This window comes from Bufo bufo, chromosome 1 (assembly GCF_905171765.1).
Source record: "Bufo bufo chromosome 1, aBufBuf1.1, whole genome shotgun sequence".
In the NCBI taxonomy this organism is placed as follows: Eukaryota; Metazoa; Chordata; class Amphibia; order Anura; family Bufonidae; genus Bufo; species Bufo bufo.
Genome location: NC_053389.1, coordinates 652740730 through 652763573, shown reverse-complemented (window position 1 = coordinate 652763573; position 22844 = coordinate 652740730). Strand labels below are relative to the sequence as shown.

The 22844-nt window shown below is 40.3% G+C and overlaps 1 protein-coding gene across 3 annotated transcripts in view; it reads right to left on the bottom strand.

Moving 5' to 3' along the window:
* MYO5C (myosin VC) overlaps nt 1–22844 on the bottom strand; it is a 193880-nt gene that overhangs the window by 49760 nt on the left and 121276 nt on the right. For all 3 annotated transcript variants that reach the window (XM_040413958.1, XM_040413959.1, XM_040413960.1), the window contains 7 exons: nt 20583–20794; nt 15077–15242; nt 12895–13041; nt 11817–11981; nt 9315–9408; nt 9127–9190; nt 3379–3559 (listed from right to left, as the gene is read on the bottom strand). In XM_040413958.1, coding sequence (XP_040269892.1) covers nt 3379–3559; nt 9127–9190; nt 9315–9408; nt 11817–11981; nt 12895–13041; nt 15077–15242; nt 20583–20794 — 1029 coding nt within the window. The remainder of the gene's footprint in view (nt 1–3378; nt 3560–9126; nt 9191–9314; nt 9409–11816; nt 11982–12894; nt 13042–15076; nt 15243–20582; nt 20795–22844) is intronic.

Genomic DNA, 22844 nt, shown 5'->3' with positions numbered 1-22844 from the left:
GCCGGGCTGTGGGAGGTTATTTGATGATCAGGAGGCGTCCTTGGAATTCAAATTAAGGCGGGCTGGGCACTGCAGGGGGGCGTCACTGGGCTCCGGAGAGGGAAAAAAACACCCCTCCGGGCTCCTTGGACCCTAATTAGCATAACATAAAAAGCGCTTTTATATCAAAACTACAAAACGAAATCAAGTAAAAAGAAGACTGCTGGAAATAAGGTACTTTAGTCAACATAGCGATGGTGCCAGCTTAAAAATGGTAAAAGCAGGTGACAGATTCCCTTTAACAAAAATAAAAATAATAGACATATTAGGTATCACCATGTCCGTAATAACCTGCTCTATAACAATATCACATTTTCTGGTCACCTTGCCTTGTAATACCAAGCAATGAAAAAGTTTTATGTACCCCAAAATGATACTAATCAAACAGTCATCTCATCCCGTAAAAAATGAGACCATCTCTACGACAATCGCTCAAAAAATTAAAAAAATATGGCTCTCAGAAAATGGCAACACAAAAACAAAATAGTTTTCTTGTCAAAAATGCTTTTACTGTGTAAAACTTAAAATAATAGACATATTAGGTATCGCCGTGTCCATAACAACCTGCTCTATTAAAATATCACATAATATGCTCTGTCAGGTGAATGTTGTAAAAATAAATAAATAAAAACTGTGCCAGAACAGTATTTTTTTGTCATCTTGTCTTACAAAATGCGTACTATTGAGTGATCAAAAAGTCATATTTACCCCAAAATGGTACCAACTAAAAAGTCACTCCTTATCCCACAAAACATTAACCACCACATAAGACAGTTGCTCAAAAAATAAAAACCATTAGCGCTCGTAAACCAATCTTTCAAAATCTGTGCTGCAAAAGCCATATGGTGCTCCTTCTCTTCTGCCATGTGCCCCTACAGGAGTTAACCACCACATATGGGGTGTTGCAGTATGCAGGAGAAAATGGGTATCAAATTATAGGGTGCTTTTTCTCCTGTTGCACCTTGTGAAAATGAAAAATTTGGGGCTAAAGCAACATTTTATTGGAAGAAATGAAGCTTTTCATTTTCACAGCCAAGTGTTTCTAAATTCTGTAAAACGCTTACGGTGTCAAAGTGCTCAATACACCCCTTAATAAATTCTTTAAGGGGTGTAGTTTCCAAAATGGTCACTTTAAAGGGATTCTGTCACCTGTTTTTACCGTATAGAGATCGCCGGGCTAGATCGCCGCTAGCATGTCCGCAATATACCTGTCCCATATCTCTGAGTGGTTTTATTAAGTGTAAAAAAAGATTTTATATATATGTAAATCAGCCTGGTAAGGAGCCCAAGGGGCTGCACTAACCGTTCTGGAGCCCAGCCACGCCCCCCTGTGAAGAAGCCCAGCACCGCCTGTATCCAGGAATCTTCTCCTTGCTCACAAAGTCAGATCGTCGTATACTCACGATGCGCGAGCTCGCGCATGCGCAGTGCCGGCATAGTGTTCCTTCCCTGTGCTGGAATCAGCCTCAGGGAAGGAACTGCGCATGCGCGAGCTCGTGCACTGCGAGATTACGGCGATCTGACTTCGTGAGCAAGGAGGAGATTCCTGGATACAGGCGGTGCTGGGCTTCTTCACAGGGGGGCGTGGCTGGGCTCCAGAACGGTTATTACAGCCCCTTGGGCTCCTTACCAGGCTGATTTACATATATATAAAATCATTTTTTACACTTAATAAAACCACTCAGAGATATGGGACAGGTATATTGCGGACATGCTAGCGGCGATCTAGCCGTGCATGTCCGCATCTCCATAGGGTAAAAAGAGGTGACAGAATCCCTTTAAATACAAAATGGTGCCCAAAAACTATTCTAGCAAAATCTGCCTCCAAAAACCATATGTCGCTCCTTTCCTTCTGACCACTGCCATGTGCCCCGAGAGCAGTTTACTACTGCAGAATCAGAGTAATGCATATTGAGGTTTATTCTGCTGCTAACCCTTGCTGTGTTGCAAGAAAAAAATTATTAAAATAAAAAATCGGCAAAAAATAAATAATTTCTTTTTAAATTTCACCTCCATTTTCCTTTAATTCTTGTGGAACACCTAAAGGGTTAACAAAGTTCGTAACATCAGTTTTGAATAATTTGAGGGGTGTAGTTTCTAAAATGGGGTCATTTATGGGTGGTTTCCATTACGTAAGCCCCTAAAAATCACTTCATAAAGCCTCATTCACATATCAGTGTTCGGTCAGTGATTTCCATAATAAATTTTGAGCCAAATCCAGGTGCGGCTCTAAACACAGAACAGGTGTAGATCTTTGCCTTATACCTTATCTCTGTGGAGACTCCACTCCTGGTTTTGGCTCACAATCACTGATGGGAAAACATTGATGTGTGAATGAGGCTTAGGACCCTTGCACACGACCGTATGCCCTCTGAGACATACGGTCTGTGAGCTGGTCATATGTCCTGAAGAGGCATTGGTCGTATGTACAGGAGCACACAGCATCGTAGATTACAATGATGCTGTGCACGTCGGGCCGCCCACGGTGGTATCATCCTGCACTCCTAAGATCATATGAATGCGGGACAATAGTCCCGCAGATGGCCCGACGTGCACAGCATCATTGTAATCTATGATGCTGTGCGCACGACCAATGCCGCTCGCGGACCGTATGTCTTGGAGGGCATACGGTTGTGTGCAAGGGCCCTTAACTGACTTGGTGCTTGAAAAAAATGGTTTGGGATTTTTTTTTGAAAATGTGGAAAATTGCTTCTAAAATTCTAAGCCTTCTAACGTCCTAAAAAAATAAAATGACATTTACAAAATGATGCCAACATCAACTAGACATATGGGGAAAGATGACTGATAAATATTTTATGAGGCATTACTATCTGTCTTAAATTTAGAAAATTGTGCATTTTAAAAGTTTTTTGGTAAATTTAGGATTTCTTTTTATAATAAGGTGAAAAATATATTGACTCAAATTTACCACTGTCATGAAGTACAATGTGTCATGAGAAACAATTTCTGAATGGCTTGGATAAGTAAAAGAGTTCCAACGTTATTACCACATAAAGTGACATATGTCAGATTTGCACAAAATGGCCTGGGCAGGAGGGCAAAAACTGGCCCGGGGTAGAAGGGATTAAATCACGTTATTTTTAAAGGGGTTCTGCACTTTGGAGGGCCACTGCCTTCTCAAACAGCTGATCGGCGGGGGTCCCGGGTGTCGGACCCCTGCCGATCAGAAGCTGATGATCTATCCAGAGGATAGATCATCAGTTAAAACAAAGTGCAGAACCCCTTTAACAAACGCAAACCAATGTGCATACTGGAGATTTTCCCCCCCAGATTCTGTAATGTAGTAAAGGTAGGTAAATGTGGGTGATCATTCTTTACCTTTGCTTGGTCAGATAAAAGAGCCACTTCTAGTTTCAATCCATCGCTGAGTCTTGCTTGTTCTTCTATCTGCAGCGTCATCTGTTTATTTTTTTCTTTCAGAGACTTAATTTCTTCCCTCAGCTGCTTTATTTCTTTTTCATAGTCTCTTTTTTGCATTTCAAACTGTTTTTCAAGCTTCCTGTGTAAAATAAATGGTATTGGGTGGGTACTGAGAAGGAGGGGATTTTGACTTGCTGGCACTTGATCTACTAGTAGTAGGTATATATCTGGTGGACATTAAACAGCTTTAGCGACCAATATCCGGCAGCTGCTGTCAAGGAAAATAAAATAATGAGATGCTCATGACGAGAACATAGTTCTCTACAAATTAGTAATCAGACCAGACATGGAATATTGGGGATAGATTTATCAAGACTGGTGTAAAGAAAAATTGGTTTTAAGGAACCTTTGTATAAGGCCTCTTTCACACGAGTGTGTCCAGATAAGCATTTTGCGTTTTGCACGCGCGTAATAAAAAACTAAATGTGGTACCCAGACCCGAACTTCTTCACAGAAGTTCAGGTTTGGGTTTAAGGTTGTGTAGATTGTATTATTTCCCCTTATAACATGGTTATAAGAGAAAATAATAGCATTCTGAATACAGAATATATAGTACAATAGGGCTGGAGGGGTTAAAAAATAAAAATAAAATTTAACTCACCTTAATCCACTTGCTCGTGCAGCCGGCATCTCTTCTGTCTTCTTCTTTGAGGAATAGGACCTTTGATGACGTCACTGTGCTCATCACATGGTCCATCCCATGATCTTTTACCATGGTGATGGATCATATGACGGACCATGTGATGATCACAGTGACGTCATCAAAGGTCCTTTTGCTAACAAGTGGATTAAGGCGAGTTAAATTATTATTTTTTTAACCCCTCCAGCGCTATTGTACTATGCATTCTGTATTCAGAATGCTATTATTTTCCCTTATAACCATGTTATAAAGGAAAATAATTATGATCGGGTCCCCATCCCGATCGTCTCCTAGCAACCGTGCGTAAAAATCACACCGCATCCGCACTTGCTTGCGGATGCTTGCGATTTTAACGCAGCCCCATTCACTTCTATGGGGCCTGCGTTGCTTGAAAAACACATAAAATAGAGCTTGCTGCGATTTTCATGCAATGCTCAAGTGATGCGTGAAGATCACCGCTCATGTGCACAGCCCCATAGAAATTAATGGGTCCGGATTCAGTGCGGGTGCAATGAGTTCAACTCACGCATTGCACCCACGCGGAAAACTCGCCTGTGTGAAAGGGGCCTAAGACGGACATAGCCGAACTAGAGCAGGTGCAGAGGAGGGCGACCAAGATAATTAAGGAAATGGGTAGGCTCCAGTACCAAGACAGGTTATCAAATTTAGGCTTTAATCCGGAAAAGACAAAACTTAGTGTAGATTTAATTACAATGTAGAGTACAGAGATCTTGCAGATTATCTTTTTATAACTAGGTATATAATCATGGCAAGAGGGTATCCTCTATGTCTACAGGAAAGAAGGTTTTATCAACATACACAGGGATTCCTTACGGTAAGGGCAGCGATATCCACGGATCCGTTCAGATAATACAACCGCCTGCATCCGTTTAGAACGGATCCGTTTGTATTATCTTTAACATAGCCAAGACGGATCCATCTTGAACACCATTGAAAGTCAATAGAAACATAGAATGTGTCGGCAGATAAGAACCATTTGGCCCATCTAGTCTGCCCAATATATCTGAATCCTATGAATAGTCCCTGGCCCTATCTTATATGAAGGATAGCCTTATGCCTATCCCATGCATGCTTAAACTCCTTCACTGTATTTGCAGCTACCACTTCTGCAGGAAGGCTATTCCATGCATTATCTTGCACTTATCCACATTAAATTTCAGTTGCCAGAGTTCTGACCATTCTTCTAGTTTTCCTAAATCCTTTTCCATTTGGTGTTTCCCTCCAGGAACATCAACCCTGTTACATATCTTTGTGTCATCAGCAAAAAGACAAACCTTACCATTGAGGCCTTTTGCAATATCACTTATGAAGATATTAAACAAAATTGGTCCCAGTACAGATCCCTGTGGAACCCCACTGGTAACATGACCTTGTTTTGAATGTTCTCCATTGACTACAACCCTCTGTTGTCTGCCACTGCCTAATCCACTCAACAATATGGGAGTCCATGCTCAATGACTGCAGTTTATTGATAAGTCTTCTATGTGGGACAGTGTCAAAAGCCTTACTAAAATCTAGATATGCGATGTCTACTGCACCTCTTCCGTCTATTATTTTAGTCACCCAGTCAAAAAAATCTATAAGATTTGTTTGACATGATCTCCCTGAAGTAAACCCATGTTGTTTTTAATCTTGCAATCCATGGGATTTTAGATGTTCCACAATCCTATCCTTTAATAGGGTTTCCATTAATTTGCCTACTATTGATGTCAGACTCAGTGGTCTATAGTTGCTCGATTCCTCCATACTACCTTTCTTGTGAATGGGCACGACATTTGCCAATTTCCAATCTTCCGGGACGACTCCTGTTACTAATGATTGGTTAAATAAATCTGTTAATGGTTTTGCCAGCTCACCACTAAGCTCTTTTAATAATTTTGGGTGTATCTCATCAGGCCCCTGTGACTTATTTGTCTTCACTTTAGACAGCAAACTTAGAACATCTTCCTCTGTAAAGACACATGCATCAAACGATTTATTAGTCATCCTTTCTAGTGGAGGTCCTTCTCCTTCTTTTTCTTTTGTAAAAACTGAACAGAAGTATTCATTAAGGCAGTCGGCTAGCCCTTTATTCTCTTCTACATACCTTCCGTCTTTTGTTTTTAATTTAGTTATTCCTTGTTTTAATTTCCTTTTTTCATTTATATATCTGAAGAATGTCTTATCCCCTTTTTTCATAGACTGAGCTAGTTTTTCTTCTGCCTGCGCTTTAGAAGTTCTTATAACTTGCTTGGCCTCTTTCTGCCTAATCTTGTAGATTTCCTTATCTTCATTGCTCTGGGTTTTTTTATAATTACAAAATGCTAGCTTTTTATTTTTAATGATTTGGGCCACTTCTGCTGAGTACCACAGTGGTCTCTTCCTTTTTTTGCTTTTACTGACAAGTCTAATGCAATTTTCTGTTGCCTTCAATAATGCACCTTTTAAGTAGTCCCATTTCTCCTGGACTCCATGTAATCCGTTCCAGTCTGATAAGGACTCATTTATGACTAATTTCATTTTTGAAAAGTCTGTTTTTCTAAAATCTAAAACTTTTGTTTTTGTGTGGTGGGACTCTTTCACAGTTCTTATATTAAACCACACTGACTGGTGATCACTAGATCCCAAGGTTTCGCCTATAATGACATCATATACCGAATCCCCATTTGTGAATACCAAATCCAAAATGGCCTCCCTCCGGGTTGGCTCCTCAACCACTTGTTGTAGAGATAACCCCAGTAGGGAATTTAGAATATCTGTACTCCTGGTAGAACTTGCTATTTTGGTTTTCCAGTTTATATCTGGAAGATTGAAATCTCCCATAATGATAACTTCTCCTTTCATTGTCATTTTAGCTATTTCTTCAACTAGTAGATCATCTAGTTCTTTAACTTGACCAGGTGGTCTATATATCACACCTACACGAGTTACTGCATGATTAGCAAACTGCAACGTAACCCAAACTGACTCTATGTTGGCCTCACCAACTTGTATTAGGTTAGATTTAATGCTATCTTTCACATACAGGGCCACTCCTCCTCCTTTCTTGCCTTCTCTGTCTCTTCTGTATAAAGAGTACCCTGGTATGGTTATGTCCCAGTCATTTCTTTCATTAAACCATGGCTCCGTAACAGCCACTAAATCTACATTCTCAGATGCCATTATTGACCCAAGTTCATTGATTTTTTTTACCTAAACTGCGAGCATTTGTAGACAGGACTCTGAGCTTATCATTTCTTAACCTCTGTGCTTCTGACCTGTTCTGGCATTGTTTCGGGGGGCAATTGGACTCTTTTATTTTCACTCTTTTGCCCCCCCCCCTTCCTAGTTTAAATACTCTTTCGCAAATTCTTGGAGTTGTTCACTAAGTACATTTGTTCCTTTGAGAGAAAGATGCAAACCATCTTTTTTGTACAGTTCCTTTCTATTCCAAGTAGAGCTATCATGAGAAACAAAGCCAAATCCTTGCTATTGACACCATTTACCAAGCCATATGTTGAACTCCTTTATGCGCCTCTGCCTATCATTCTGAACATTATGCACAGGCAGAACTTCAGAAAATGAAATGGTGGATGCAAAATCCTGTACGTCATTACCAAGTGTGATAAAAGATTTTTTCACCTCTGACACTTCATTGCAAGCCAGGTCATTTGTCCCTAGATGGACAAGAACATCCACGTCCCTTTCCTGCTTTGCTTGCTTAACAATATTAATAATACGTCTTCTATCTCTTCTAGCAGTAGCCCCAGGGAGACATCTCACAAAACCATTTTCTTTAAGCTCCACACTTCTTATGATTGAATCACCCAGCAACAGCTGCTTCCTTTGAGACTTCACTTTATCTTTTTTGTCCTTGGCTGCAGTCTTGCATACATTAGACATAGGAGTCGATGGTTTCTCACCCTCTGTGCTTGAGTCCATATCCATGTTGTCCTTACATTCTGAGAGTGCTGCAAATGAATTATGGAGAACCACCGACTGTGGGACATGTCTTCTATCCACCACTCTAAGTCTTCCAGAACCTACAGTAACCCATCTGCCATTTCTGGGGGTCCTCTGTGGCAGTGGCATTGCAGCAGTCCTAGCTGGAGTTTGTTTAACAGATAATTTAAATATCTCAGATTTCAAAAATGCAATTTCCTGCTGCAGTAAGGAGAACTGTCTACAGATCTGACAGCATCCGAATCTCCAAAGAGTGGAACATGAAATAAATGCACAACAATTCCTGCACTGAACCAAGTCTGCCATTTTAAAGAGGAGAAAAAAAAAAATTGTAAATTTAAATCGAGGACGGATCCGTTTTCTATTGTGCCAGATTGTGTCATAGGAAACTGATCCGTCCCCATTGACTTACATTGTGTGTCAGGACGGATCAGTTTTCTATTGTGCCAGATTGTGTCATAGGAAACTGATCCGTCCCCATTGACTTACATTGTGTGCCAGGACGGATCCGTTTGGCTCAGTTTCATCAGACGGACACCAAACGGCTGCAAGCATCGGTTTGGTGTCCGTCTCCAAAGCGGAACGGAGACTGAATTGATGCAAACTAATGCATTCTGAGCGGATCCTTTTCCATTCAGAATGCATTAGAATGCAAACTGATCCGTTTTGGACCGCTTGTGAGAGCCCTGAACGGATCTCACAAACGGAAAGTCAAAACGTGAGTGTGAAAGTAGATTAACAAGTTCAAGAAGGATCTGAATGACCTTCTTGAATGTAATTATATTGCATGTTATGGGTGCTAGATGTCTGGTGATGGGACACAGATCCAAGGATTTATTCAGATTGCCAAATTTGGAGTAAGGAAGGATTTTCTCCTCTAATATGGGGCAATCATAGTTTTTTTTTGCCTTCCTCTGGATCAACACTATAGGATTATAGGTTGGACTTTAAAGACTTTTGTGTTTTTTCAACCTTATCAACAACAAAATCACTTAAAGAAATAGTCTAATGTACAAACTGGAGAGGGGTATCTATCCGTGTATACAATAACGTATTGTACATACACTCTTTGTTTTTCTTTTTTCTCCACATCAGAATACAGCTGATTTGCGAGTTCGTTCATTTTATCTGCAGGAATAGACAACACTTAGACATAAGCAACAAAGATATGTAATTGACTAGCTACTTCTATCTCTTACATCTACATACTGTATAAGAAACTAGGCAATGAAAAGGGGGATGAAACACTCACCCTTCATCTCTTGGGTCTTCTCCTCCAGTCTGACTTCCAACCGCTGTTTTTGCTCCAGAAGTTCAGTGTTTTGAGCTTGAATCTTTGTCATTTTCTAGTGGAACACAGTTTTACTAATTAGTTCTTTGCCTCTTTGAATAAGGCCAGTTTTTACACTAGCGTTGTTGGATTCCGCCAGGCAGTTCCGTTGCCGGAACTGCCTGCCGGATCCGGAAATCCGTATGCAAACAGATATCATTTGTTTCCGGATCTGTCTGACAAATGCATTGAAATACTAGATCCGTCTCTCCGGGTCTTATCCAGAAAAAAACGGATCCGGTATTTATTTTTTTCACATTTTTAAAGGTCTGCGGCAATTTCCTGAACACTTGGTACCGGATCCGGCATTAATATATTTCAATGGAAATTAATGCCGGATCCGGCAAGTGTTCCGGAATTTTGGCTGGAGAAAATACTGCAGCATGCTACGGAATTTTGGCTGGAGAAAATACAACAGCATGCTGCGGTATTTTCTCCGGCCAAATACTGTAAAAGGGACGGAACAGAAGACATCCTGATGCATACTGAATGTATTGCTTTCCATTCAGAATGCATTAGGCTAAAACTGATGCGTTTTTTTCCCAGTATTGAGCCCCTATGACGGAACTCAATACCGGAAAACTTTAACGCTAGTCTGAAAGTACCCTAAATTAGTTTAGTAAGAAATACATAATATAATAATCAATCGCATTCATTGATTATTTACCAACATCCAAAGAAGTAAGATGTGAGAGCTAACTGCACTAGTATTCCCCGAGTATTGGAGAGCAAATATATGTGAAAGCAATCATTAATATAACCCCCATTCATTTTACAGGACCAATTCCCCAATACTGTAAACATCAGTCCCTGTCCACAATGGGGCTTACAATTGCCTAGCTGAAATACACTGCCATACTATGGTCAATTTCACATGAATCATATGAAAAACATTAATTGGTATATTTTTACAATGTGAGAAACTGCAAAAGTCACAGGAAGCACGTACAAACACAGGGAAAACATACAAATGATGATCAGATGTTGCACTGGTTGGGCTCAAACCCAGGACCCCAGATAACGGAGCTCAATAGAGTCACTGTGCTGCCACACCATACTGCACTTCATGTGGTATTCAAACGGCTGACTGGTGGGGTTCCAGGAGTCGGACCCCTACTGATCCTGAGGATAGGCCATCAATATCTATATCTCAGAAAGCCCCTTGAAGGAGATTTTTACTGTAGGCTACTGTAGGCTTAGCATAGCTACTTGTCTGCTGCGTTAGGTGGATACTGTCTTCAAAATCGCAATCCCACAAAAAATGTTTATTCTCTGGCCAATTTTAAAGGAACATGATATAACCTGTAGTGAAATTAATCTTCTTACCGCTGGCTACATTTGTTACTTATCCACTCCCTTCTGTTCCTCAGCTGTGTCATGTGACTGAGAGTCCGACTCTCCAACTATTACAGCGTCTTGCATGTGGACAGGAAGTCTGTTTCTCTATTCATCCCTATGAAAAGAACATTGAGGTTCCCACAGGAATGGACAGAGAAACTGACTTCCTCCCCATACATAAGACACTGGGTCAGTTGGAAAGTCAGTGTGCTGGTCACATGACACAGCTGAAGAACAAAAGGGAGGTTATAATTCACAAATTTTATATAATTGTTATCATGTACCTTTCTAATGGGCCAGTGAATAAATTTTTTGTGGAAGTGCTCTTTTAATGACAGAGTTTACATAGCGGTAAAACCCATTAAAATCAGCCTCAGGCCTAGTTCACACGAACGTATGGCTTTTATAGTTTTTTGCGGTCCGTTTTTCACGGATCCGTTTTTGAGTTCCGTTGTGTTTCCGTTTTTCCGTATGCCATATACAGTATACAGTAATTACATAGAAAAAATTGGTCTGGGCATAACATTTTCAATAGATGGTTCAGCAAAAACTGAACGGATACGGAAGACATACGGATGCATTTCCGTATGTGTTCCGTTTTTTTTTTTTTGCAGACCCATTGACTTAAATGGAGCCACGGAACATGATTTGCGGGCAATAATAGGACATGTTCTATCTTTCAACGGAACGGAAAAACGGAAATACGGAAACGGAATGCTTACGGAACACAATCCGTTTTTAATGCGGAACCATTGAAATAAATATATCATGTGAACTAGGCCTCAGTGTCTTTATTTTATTATGCAGCCAACTTTAGGGTGGTTTCATAAATCCTCCCAGAACACCGATTACTGTACTTTTTTTATAAATAAAAAACACAGTGCCAACATACAGCATCACCGAATAAAGTAAATTAAAGAGAAAACATTTTTTGTACAACTTCCTTGGCATTTTTTAGGGGTTTTTTTCTCCTGCACTGCACCACTTTTTGGCAAAGTGTGACAGGAACCTCAGTATTACTTTCTCTTCTGTCCCAGTTAATATATAAATATATATATATAGGACAGTGACACCTGTGGCACACACCTGCTCAGTCTCATCCTTGTATTTCTTCCCTTTTTCCTCCTGCGACTTCTTTTGGGTGAGAGATTTTTCCAGTTCTGCTTCAAGTTTATGTAGTTTATCAGCATCATGTGAATGAGCTGATGCTAGACTAGTCAGTCTTTCCATAAGTCCATGGTTTTCCTTGTTCTAAAACAAAATATATACTATAACAATGAACTAAACTTGCCCAAAAGGGGCTCCAAAAGTGACAAGAGGCTAAACTTTCATGTGTGAGTATTCAAAAAAAAGTAGAATGCAGTTGCATACAAAATACACAACTCCAGTGGTGAATAATAATGTATCCTTTTCCTTATCGTTTAAGTGGCACATTTCGACCTTACAGCAATATATTATTCATATTGGCAATATATATTTTTTAGCTTATTTTCTGTTGATGTTTCTCTCTCGTATGCCTAAAGGGTTGTTCACCTTCGGGGGGCCTTTTGGCCAGACTTCCCTCATGTCGCCAGACCTGTAGAGTGAAACATATTTGAATATTAATTATGCTTCCCTCCACAGGACCAGCGATGTAAGGGGCGGGCAGTCTCGCCAAAAGGCCCGTATGAAGGTGGACTACCCGTTTAACTTTGATCAGCACAGAAGATCGTTCAAGAGAGAAGAAAAAGGGACTGGAGACAGAGCCATCAAGAAGCCAGTCTGAGGGATTTCCTAGTGAATGGCACTCTGCAGCCTGCTATGTATTGGAATACATGCAGGCTGCAGAAGTTGAATCATTTAAAATTTTTAACAAAAACGTGTTACAAAAACTATGTAAAAAATGTACATGTGCTCATAGTCTTTAAAGGTATACTTCCATCAAAAATGTTTTTATCACATATTAACAACCAATATGCCACTATTCTATGTATATTTTTTTTTATAAGAAAGGGGGTGGATAGTGTTCTGGATATCATTTTTTGGAAATCTGGGCCATCAACGTGGGAAACTGCTAAAATATACCCTAAATGTTATGCTGACTGATAAATAAAATAGCAGTTAAATGTAAATCAAATATGGTAGCATCAAGTAAAAACAATGTGGTCAAGTATAGCTCAATTACCTGATCTTCAAGTTTCTTTTGAAGCCGCTGCACCCTATAGGAAAGCTGAATGTTTACCACAAATCTTCGGATGTTCTGGAACCTGCGGCGGGCCAGCCATGCACGTGCATACTTCTGTAGTATTAAAGCCTTGTGCTCTTCTCGAATCTTCATATAAGTAATAATAAGGGAAATATATTTTTATCATAAGCCTATTTTTTTTTTACCAAGAATCAAAGTTATGGAGAAAGAGTATAGGGAAGATTTATGAAATCTGGTGTACAGTATAACTGGCTTAGTTGCCCATAGCAACCAATCAGATTTCACCTTTCATTTTCCAATGTAGCTCTGAAAAATGAAATGTGAAATCTGATTTTTTGCTATGGGCACCTAAGCCAATTCTACTTTACACCAGTTATGAGAAATCTGCCCCATATGTGTTGAAGAACAAAAGACAGCAAAAGCAACATACTGTGATGGCTATATGTGTCTACAAGACAGTGTTATAAGGACACTTACAGTTGCAGGAAAAAGTATGTGAACCCTTTGGAATGATATGGATTTCTTCACAAATTGGTCATAAAATGTGATCTGATCTTCATCTAAGTCACAACAATAGACAATCACAGTCTGCTTAAACTAATAACACACAAAGAACTAAATGTTACCATGTTTTTATTGAACACACCATGTAAACATTCACAGTGCAGGTAGAAAAAGTATGTGAACCCTTGGGTTTAATAACTGGTTGAACCTCCTTTGGCAGCAATAACTTCAACCAAACGTTTCCTGTAGTTGCAGATCAGACGTGCACAACGGTCAGGAATAATTCTTGACCATTCCTCTTTACAGAACTGTTTCGGTTCAGCAATATTCTTGGGGTGTCTGGTGTGAATCGCTTTCTTGAGGTCATGCCACAGCATCTCAATCGGGTTGAGGTCAGGACTCTGACTGGGCCACTCCAGAAGGTGTATTTTCTTCTGTTTAAGCCATTCTGTTGTTGATTTACTTCTATGCTTTGGGTCGTTGTCCTTTTGCAACACCCATCTTCTGTTGAGCTTTAGCTGGTGGACAGATGGCCTTAAGTTCTCCTGCAAAATGTCTTGATAAACTTTGGAATTAATTTTTCCGTCGATGATAGCAATCCGTCCAGGCCCTGACGCAGCAAAGCAGCCCCAAACCATGATGCCCCCACCACCATACTTCACAGTTGGGATGAGGTTTTGATGTTGGTGTGCTGTGCCTCTTTTTCTCCACACATAGTGTTGTGTGTTTCTTCCAAACAACTCAACTTTGGTTTCATCTGTCCACAGAAAATTTTGCCAATACAGCTGTGGAACATCCAGGTACTCTTGTGCAAACTGTAAACGTGCAGCAATGTTTTTTTTGGAGAGCAGTGGCTTCCTCTGTGGTATCCTCCCATGAAATCCATTCTTGTTTAGTGTTTTACGTATCGTAGATTCGCTAACAGGGATGTTAGCATATGCCATAGACTTTTGTAAGTCTTTAGCTGACACTCTAGGATTCTTCTTCACCTCATTGAGCAGTCTGCGCTGTGCTCTTGCAGTCATCTTTACAGGACAGCCACTGCTAGGGAGAGTAGCAGCAGTGCTGAACTTTCTCCATTTATAGACAATTTGTCTTACCGTGGACTGATGAACAGCAAGGCTTTTGGAGATACTTTTATAACCCTTTCCAGCTTTATGCAAGTCAACAATTCTTAATCGTAGATCTTCTGAGAACTCTTTTGTATGAGGCATCATTCACACCAGGCAATGCTTCTTGTGAAAAGCAAACCCAGAACTGGTGGGTGTTTTTTATAGGGCAGGGCATCTGTAACCAACACCTCCAATCTCATCTCATTGATTGGACTCCAGTTGGCTGACACCTCACTCCAATTAGCTCTTGGAGATGTCATTAGTCTAGGGGTTCACATACTTTTTCCACCTGCACTGTGAATGTTTACATGGTGTGTTCAATAAAAACATGGTAACATTTTAATTCTTTGTGTGTTATTAGTTTAGGCAGACTGTGATTGTCTATTGTGACTTAGATGAAGATCAGATCACATTTTATGACCAATTTGTGCAGAAATTCATATCATTCCAAAGGGTTCACATACTTTTTCTTGCAACTGTATCTTGCTCTGACACCATCATAATACTAATTTGATGGTGGCTAAGAGTGCTATAGACTAACATACCTTGCGGTATCTCTTTCTTGCCAGATAACCTCGTGTGAATGCTTGTATGGTGACTGTAGCTACTAAAATAAGCTGGTATATGCGACGCACTAAGAAGCCTCTGCAGTGTTTCTGGAGGATGATAGCAGCCCAAGTGTGTTTAATGGCAGTTGCACTTATTGTTTGTCTGGAGAGGAAACAAAAGGGAAAAGTCAAAAACTGTTCTGTGATGGAACCAGTAAGAATTCTTATTGGTGCTAATCACACCATGTTTGACCATAGACCTGATAGTACAAGTCCTGAAATAAAAGAAAAACAGACTTTACAGTATCAATTGGCGTTTATGGGGCAGACGGACGTCAAAAGAGGGCTTACATTATTAAAATCCAAGGGGGTTTCCGATAAAATACATTTATCACCTATGCACAGGTTAAAGGGGTAGTCCGAGTTCAGAGTGCATTTTCCCTTCTCCGTGACATTACTTTATGCATTATACCTCTGCTGTGACATCATTCTATCATCCCTTTAGTGTGACATCATGTGTACATTACTCCTGCATGTCAAATCATTTTCCAATGCTTTGAGGTCACAGGTACATTTGACTGTGTTTTCTATTGTCCTATGATACCATGGTGAGTACTGTGACATTTCTGCCTGCATAATTCTTAAGTAGATTATCCCTTTACAGTGACATCACTGTACACATTAATGGTGCTGTAACTTCACTGTGTCCCTAAGTTCAATATGTTGACATCACTGTATGCACTATTCCTGTACTGTGACATCAAAGTGCACATTATACCTATACTATGACAACACTGTGTGCATTATTGTGTACTGTGACTTCACTGTTTGCATTACTCATGCTCTGTGACATCACCGCATGCATTACTGTGCATGGTGACATCACTGTGTGCATTATTGTGTACTGTGATGTCACTGTGTGCATTATTAGTGTACTGTCATCACTGTGTGTATTATTAACCCCTTCAGGACCCTGACATTTTTCACCTTAAGGACCAGGCCGTTTTTTGGGAAATTTGACATGTGTCACTTTATGTGGTAATAACTTTGCAATGCTTTTACTTATCCAAGCCATTCTGAGAATGTTTGCTCGTGACACATTGTACTTCATAATAGTGGTAAATTTCAGTCAATATTTTTCATTTTTATTTAAAAAAAAATACAAAATTTTCAAACAAAATTGGAAAAATTTGCAACTTTCCAAATTTCAATTTCTCAGCTTTTAAAACAGATAGTGACACCTCATATAATAGTTATTACTGTACATTTACCATATGTCTACTTTATGTTTGGATCATGTTGTGAATGCCATTTTATTTTTTGAAGCAAATCTTGAAGTTTTTCAGAAAATTTCCAAAACCCACTTTTTAAGGAGCAGTTCAGGTCTGAAGTCACTTTGTGAGGCTTACATAATATAAACCACCCAAAAATGGCCCCATTTTAGAAACTACATCCCTCAAGGTATTCAAAACTGATTTTACTAACTTTGTCAACCCTTTAGGTGTTCCACAAGAATTAATGGAAAATGTATGTGTAATTCCAGAATTTCCCTTTTTTGGCAGATTTTTCATTTTAATCCACAGTAACAAAGCAAGGGTTAACAGCCGAACAAAACTCAATATTTATTACCCTGATTCTGTAGTTTACAGAAACACCCCATTTGTGATTGTAAACTGCTGTACGGGCACACGGCAGGGCACAGAAGGAAAGGAGCGCCATGTGGTTTTTGGAGGGCAGATTTCACTGGGATATTTTAAGTTGCCATGTCACATTTGAAGACCCCCTGATGCACCCCTAGAGTAGAAACTCCAAAAAAGTGACCCCATTTTGGAAACTACGGGATAAGGTGGAAATTTTGCTCTATATTATACTTTTTGTGTGGCAACAAAAAATAGCTGTTTTGGGACCTTTTTTATTTTTTGCTATTTACAATGTTCATCTGACAGGTTAGATCATGTGCTATTTTTATAAAACAGGTTGTAACGGACGCGACAATACCAAATATGCCAAATATTGTTTGTTTCAGTTTTACATAATAAAGCATTTTTGAAAAAAAAAGATTTTTTAGTGTCTCCCTATTCTGAAAGCCTTAGTTTTTTTTTTTTTTGGGATGACTGTCTTATGTAGGGGCTCATTTATTTTGGGATGAGATGACGGTTAGATTGGTACTATTTTAGGGTGTATATGACTTTTTTATTGCTTGGTATTACACTTTTTGTGATGTAAGGTGACAAAAGATGGCTTTTTTGACACAGGTTTTATTTTATGTTTTTTATGGTGTCCATCTTAGGGGTTAGATCATGTGATATTTTTATACAGCAGGTCGTTACGGACGCGGCAATACCTAATATGTATTTTTGAAACAAAAAAATCATGTTTTAGTGTCTCCATATTTAGTGTCTCCATCTTTTATGTTAGGATTTTTTTTTTTTACTTGAAACATTTTTTTATTATTATGAAAAACACATTTTTTCCCCTTTTTTTATTTTTGTCCCACTCTGGGACTTCAACTTCTGGGGTCTGATCTACACTGCAAAGCATTACAATACAACCTGTATTGTAATGCATTGGCTGTCAGCTTTTACGCTGACAGCCTGCCTGTGAGACCCAGCCTAAGGGCTGGATCTCACAGGCTTCCATAGAAGGCAAGCCCCAATGCCTAAGGTTCCCCATCACTGCAGCGCGGGGACCCGATGGAGATGCGGAGGGCACCCGTACTCTCCACAAACCCTCTGCCTACCGCGGTATACAAGAGGTTAATACACCGGCATCAGTGTTTTCACCGATGCCGGCGTATGCAGCAGGGGCCTGGCTGTCAGTGACTGCCGGGTCCGTGCCGCTGATCGGGTGGGTGCAGCTCCTGCACCTGCCTGATCAGTCCACTGTACATGTACGGTGCTCATCCTTAAGTCATATCCACCAGCGTAATACATGTATGGCGAGGGTCCTCTACGGGTTAATGTACGGTGTCATCACTGTGTGCATTATTCATGTACTGTGACATCACTGTGGACATTATTAAAGGGATTCTGTCAGCTAGTTTTAGCCTGTGTATATGTGCTGCTAGATCACCACTAGCACGTCCGCAATATACATTTTCCATAGCTGTGAGTGTTTTTATTCGGTCAAAAAAACTATTTTATATATATGCAAATGAGGTTAGTAAGGAGCCCAAGGGGCTGTTACCAACATTTCAGGAGCCCAGATGCACCCACTGTGAAGGAGCCAATCTCCGTCCTGCATCCTCCGAATCTCCTCCTTGCTCCCCCGACGTCACACAGTTGAAGCGCCGTAATCTCGCGAATGAGCAAGCATATCAGTGCCGGCATGGTGTTCCTTCTCTGTGCTGGCATCAGCCTCAGGGAACGAACTGCGCATACAATAGCTGGCATGCGCGAGATTACGCCACTTTAACTGTGTGACGTCTGGGGAGCAAGGAGGAGATTCGGAGGATGCAGGGCGGAGATGGGCTGCTTCACAGTGGGTGTAGCTGGGCTTCTGAAATGTTGGTAACAGCCTCTTGGGCTCCTTACTAGCCTTATTTGCATATATATCAAATTGTTTTTTGACTGAATAAAAGCACTCACAGCTATGGAAAATGTATATTGTGGACGTGCTAATGGCGATCTAGCAGTGCATGTACACAGCTCTATAGGCTAATACTAGGGACAGAAGATTCATACTTTCCTGCTCCCTGCCACTCCTGCTATCTCCATCTTCTTGTCCCGTCACGGTTTACTTCTGGCTGGCTGTGGGCACAGTCACTTGCACCACTCCAGCCAATGACTGGCTTCAGCGGTGATGTGGCCACAAGCAGCACATTACTGCTGAAGTCAGTCATTTGCTGGAGCGGTGCTCTGGAACTGGAAGATGGAGATAGTGAGAGCAGCATGGAGCAGGAATGTATGAATCTTTCAGGGACCATGCTACAGGAACTTGTTCTTTTATGCATTTAAGTATTTTATCTTTTTTTTTTCTTTTTTTTTAAATATATTTTAACTTCTTTTTAAAATATATTTCTGCTACAAAAAGACCTTTGGGGACACAGACTTTTTTTTATTTAGCACATTTTCCTTTTTTTGTACTTTATTTATTTTGTATTTTTGATATTTTTTATAATCACTTTATAACTTATTTTTAAAACAGATTTTTGTCACAGAATATGTCCCCCAAGAGGTCAATAAAAGACTGTTGACAGTGAACAATTTTATTTTGCACTTTTTCCTTTTTATTGTTGTCTTTTACTTGTATTTTGTGTATTTATTGTTTTAATTTTTTTTGTTAAAGAGGACCTTTCACTACAATAAAAAATCTAAACTAAGTATGCTGACATGGCTGACAAATCTAAACTAAGTATGCTGACACGCGGCGCCCAGGGATCTCCCTGCACTTACTATTATCCCTGGGTGCCGCTCCGTTCTCCCGGTATAGGCTCCGGTATCTTCAGATTTTTAGCTCAACTGGGAGGAGCCTGCCAGCGTCTCCTTCTCCCAGGCTGGAGTGCTGGCCAATCGCAGCGCTCAGCTCATAGCCTGAGAGAAGAAAAAACCTCTCAAGCTATGAGCTGAGCGCTGCGATTGGCCAGCGCTACAGCCTGGGAGAAGGAGACGCCGGCAGGCTCCTCCCAGTTGAGCCGAAAATCTGAAGATACCGGAGCCTATACAGAGAGAACGGAGTGGCGCCCAGGGATAATAGTAAGTGCAGGGAGATCCCTGGGCGCCGCTCTCCATGTCTGTATGCTTAGTTTAGATTTTTTATTGTAGGGAAAGATTCTCTTTAAAATGTTCTTTTTTTTTTTTTTTTTACTTTATATTGTTGCAACACTGTATGTCCCCAAAGAGGTCTTTAAAAGACCTCTGGGGGACACTGACTTGTTTTTTCTTTTGCACTTTTTCCTTTTTTTTTTTTATTGTATTTTATTTATGTTTTTAATTTTTTTTAAACTTTTTTTATATATATATATTTGGCACATAATTTGCCAAATATAGACTTTTTTTGCCCCATTTCCACTGTAACTGGAGCATCCAAAGGTTCCCCAGTTACAGGGAAAATTAGCCTCCTGTGGGGGCTTTGTACCAAAGCAGAGCTGATCAGGGTCTACTGACCATGTAGCTCTGTGCTCCTCTGCCCACGAGACACACGATGGCTGGGGTCTAAACTGCATAGCGCTCACTGAGGAGAAGGCAGAAGCGCTGATAAACTGCTTCTGCCTTCTCCTCGGGTTAAGTGCAGGAGCTGTACTTATGCATTGTGCTGAGATCCGGGCAGAAACACAGCTGATCGCAGGATCAGCTGTGTTTCTGTCTAGCAGGACGGGGGTCGCAAACCATGGCTCTGGGGGCCGCATGCAGGCCGCGGGTTGTGCACCCCTGCTTTAGACACTCTTTTCTTTTCTTTTGTCATAAATCAAACATACAGTATACTGTCCACTGTATAACTAAACATAGTGTGAACTCAGCCTTAGCTGTTTCCATACTTGAGTATAATATTAGTATCGGATTACCTCACAGCCCTTTGTCCCCTGAAGTACTGCTGTATGACAATGGCTGCATTTCGTGCATGCAGGAACTTCTTCCTCTGCACCCAACCCCGAATATTCTTCTGGATCATAACACAGGCATTTCTCAACTTGTCAGACCTTAATTTTTCCAAGTATGCCACTTGCCCAGCTCTAAAAAAGATCTTAGTCCTTCCAAACTGATATTGGTTGGAATCCTAGAAATAGTCATACAAAAAGGCAAATACATAAAAAAGGCACAGCAGAAAGATACACATAATATTGGTCTATTTTTCATCCTCTTCTAATCTATAAAACAAAGTAAAAGTAGCATATTAAATCAAGATATTTAGTCATGCAATGATATAGAACATAGGCCCATTATAAATTGCATCATATAAAAGGCATTTCACTATACAAGGTTCAGTTCAGTAACAAAGTAATAGATAATGCATATATGCAAGAGAAGAAAAATCTGAATATATGACCCATGAAATGGGTTTTCCAGTATTACTAAGGTTTTTATTAGATATGCTCATGTAGTTGCTTACCTCATGTACATCCTCCCCATCCTTTTTTAGTCAATTTGGACTCTCCTGACCTGTTTTCAGTATGTAATAGATGTAATAAATCACTCAGGTTTACATCCTGTATGTAGCACTTCCTGTTTCTGTATCCAACCAAACCCATGATGCACTTCTCCATTCTCGGCCACAGCTCCGCCCCTTACTACACCCAGTTAGTTTATAGCTCCTCCCACCCAGCTAGTTACATAGTCACTCCCCTATCACTGCCCCTGTTGCTGCTTTGACGCGCCCATGGACATAACATGTCAGCTGTATGGACATGGTCATGTGATCACTGCCCAGAAGAGAAGAGAGGAGCAATAAAGATAAGAGAAATACATTACAGCTACCATCATAAATTATTACTTTAAAGGATGCTAATGCAAACTGGAAAAACCCTTTAAACATACGGCCTCATTCTACCTTCAGTCTAGCAGAGTGGCCCAACTCACCCATTTAAGCTGAATGCCCAAAGCCTTCTGAGAATGCATACTGAGAGATTTTGATGACAACATGTCTTCTTTTTGTGTCTGTCAGGTGCAGTTTACCCAGAGAGACATTTAATGGCTTCAATTCTCCTAATATACCAATCTCTGCACACGGCATAAACTGAGACCATGGTAGAGATGGTGATCTGGACCTACACAAGGTCTCCATGACAACACTGCCTATGACAGACATCAGAAGCTCTTAGTAATGCAGCCCGAGGCTTGGATCTTATCATCTCATGTAATCAGTCTCAAAACTGCTGCATGATATACAACTGCACCTAAACTTACAAATAACCTTTATTAAAACCTGTTCCAAATGTCATTAAATCAAATTTTGTAATATACTTTTTTTCAATCAGATTCCAACTTTCATTTTTCAGAGCTCCTTTGGAAAATGAAAGGTGCAATCTGATTGGTTGCTATGGGCAACTAAGCCAGTTTTCCTTTGCAACAGTTTAGATAAATCTCCCACTATGTGTCTATTACGCTTTAGAATCTGTACCCTTATACACCGCTGTGAGCGCTCTACAGCCAGAAGCTTGCATAGCACAGCACCCGTCCTGTTTGCGCCAGCTCTTCTAAAGCTTGACATAGCCCATCTATGCCAGTGCTGGTATAGGAGCGATGTGCCATGCAAGCTCCTGCCCGTACAGCACTCAGTGCGGCCCCAGTGAAATCCATACTCCCATACACAACAGTGTACGAATTCTAAACCACAACAGGCACCTACACTTCAGGAATCTATGTGGCTAGAAAAAGTAAAAATAAATATTTACATGTTTTAATAAAGTTTATTTAGGTTTATTAAGGTTAGCTACACTTAAGTCTACAATAAAGACCTTTCTATGGAGCACTCCATTAAAATGTTCTTAAAATATATGAGTATGTACGTGAATGTGGTCACACATTCTCTCCGTGCTTACAGTCAATGTACACAACTATTGTACATGTGGACAGGATGAGGAGTGGCCAGATTTGCTCAATTTCTTAGGTTTTAAAGCCACCTTCTGGCCACCTGACTTATTGCAACCTTTTTAGGTCAAAGGCCACAATGCAGACCGGTGCTCAATACTGTTTATAAGTTATATATAATATATATATATTTGTGTAAGGGGCTTACGGTAGTACAGTGAAGAGCCCTGGGAAAGCAGGGAATGAGTGCAGTCGGTTGTGGTGTGCCGAAACCGAGGATGAGGTAGGCCTGAGAAAGA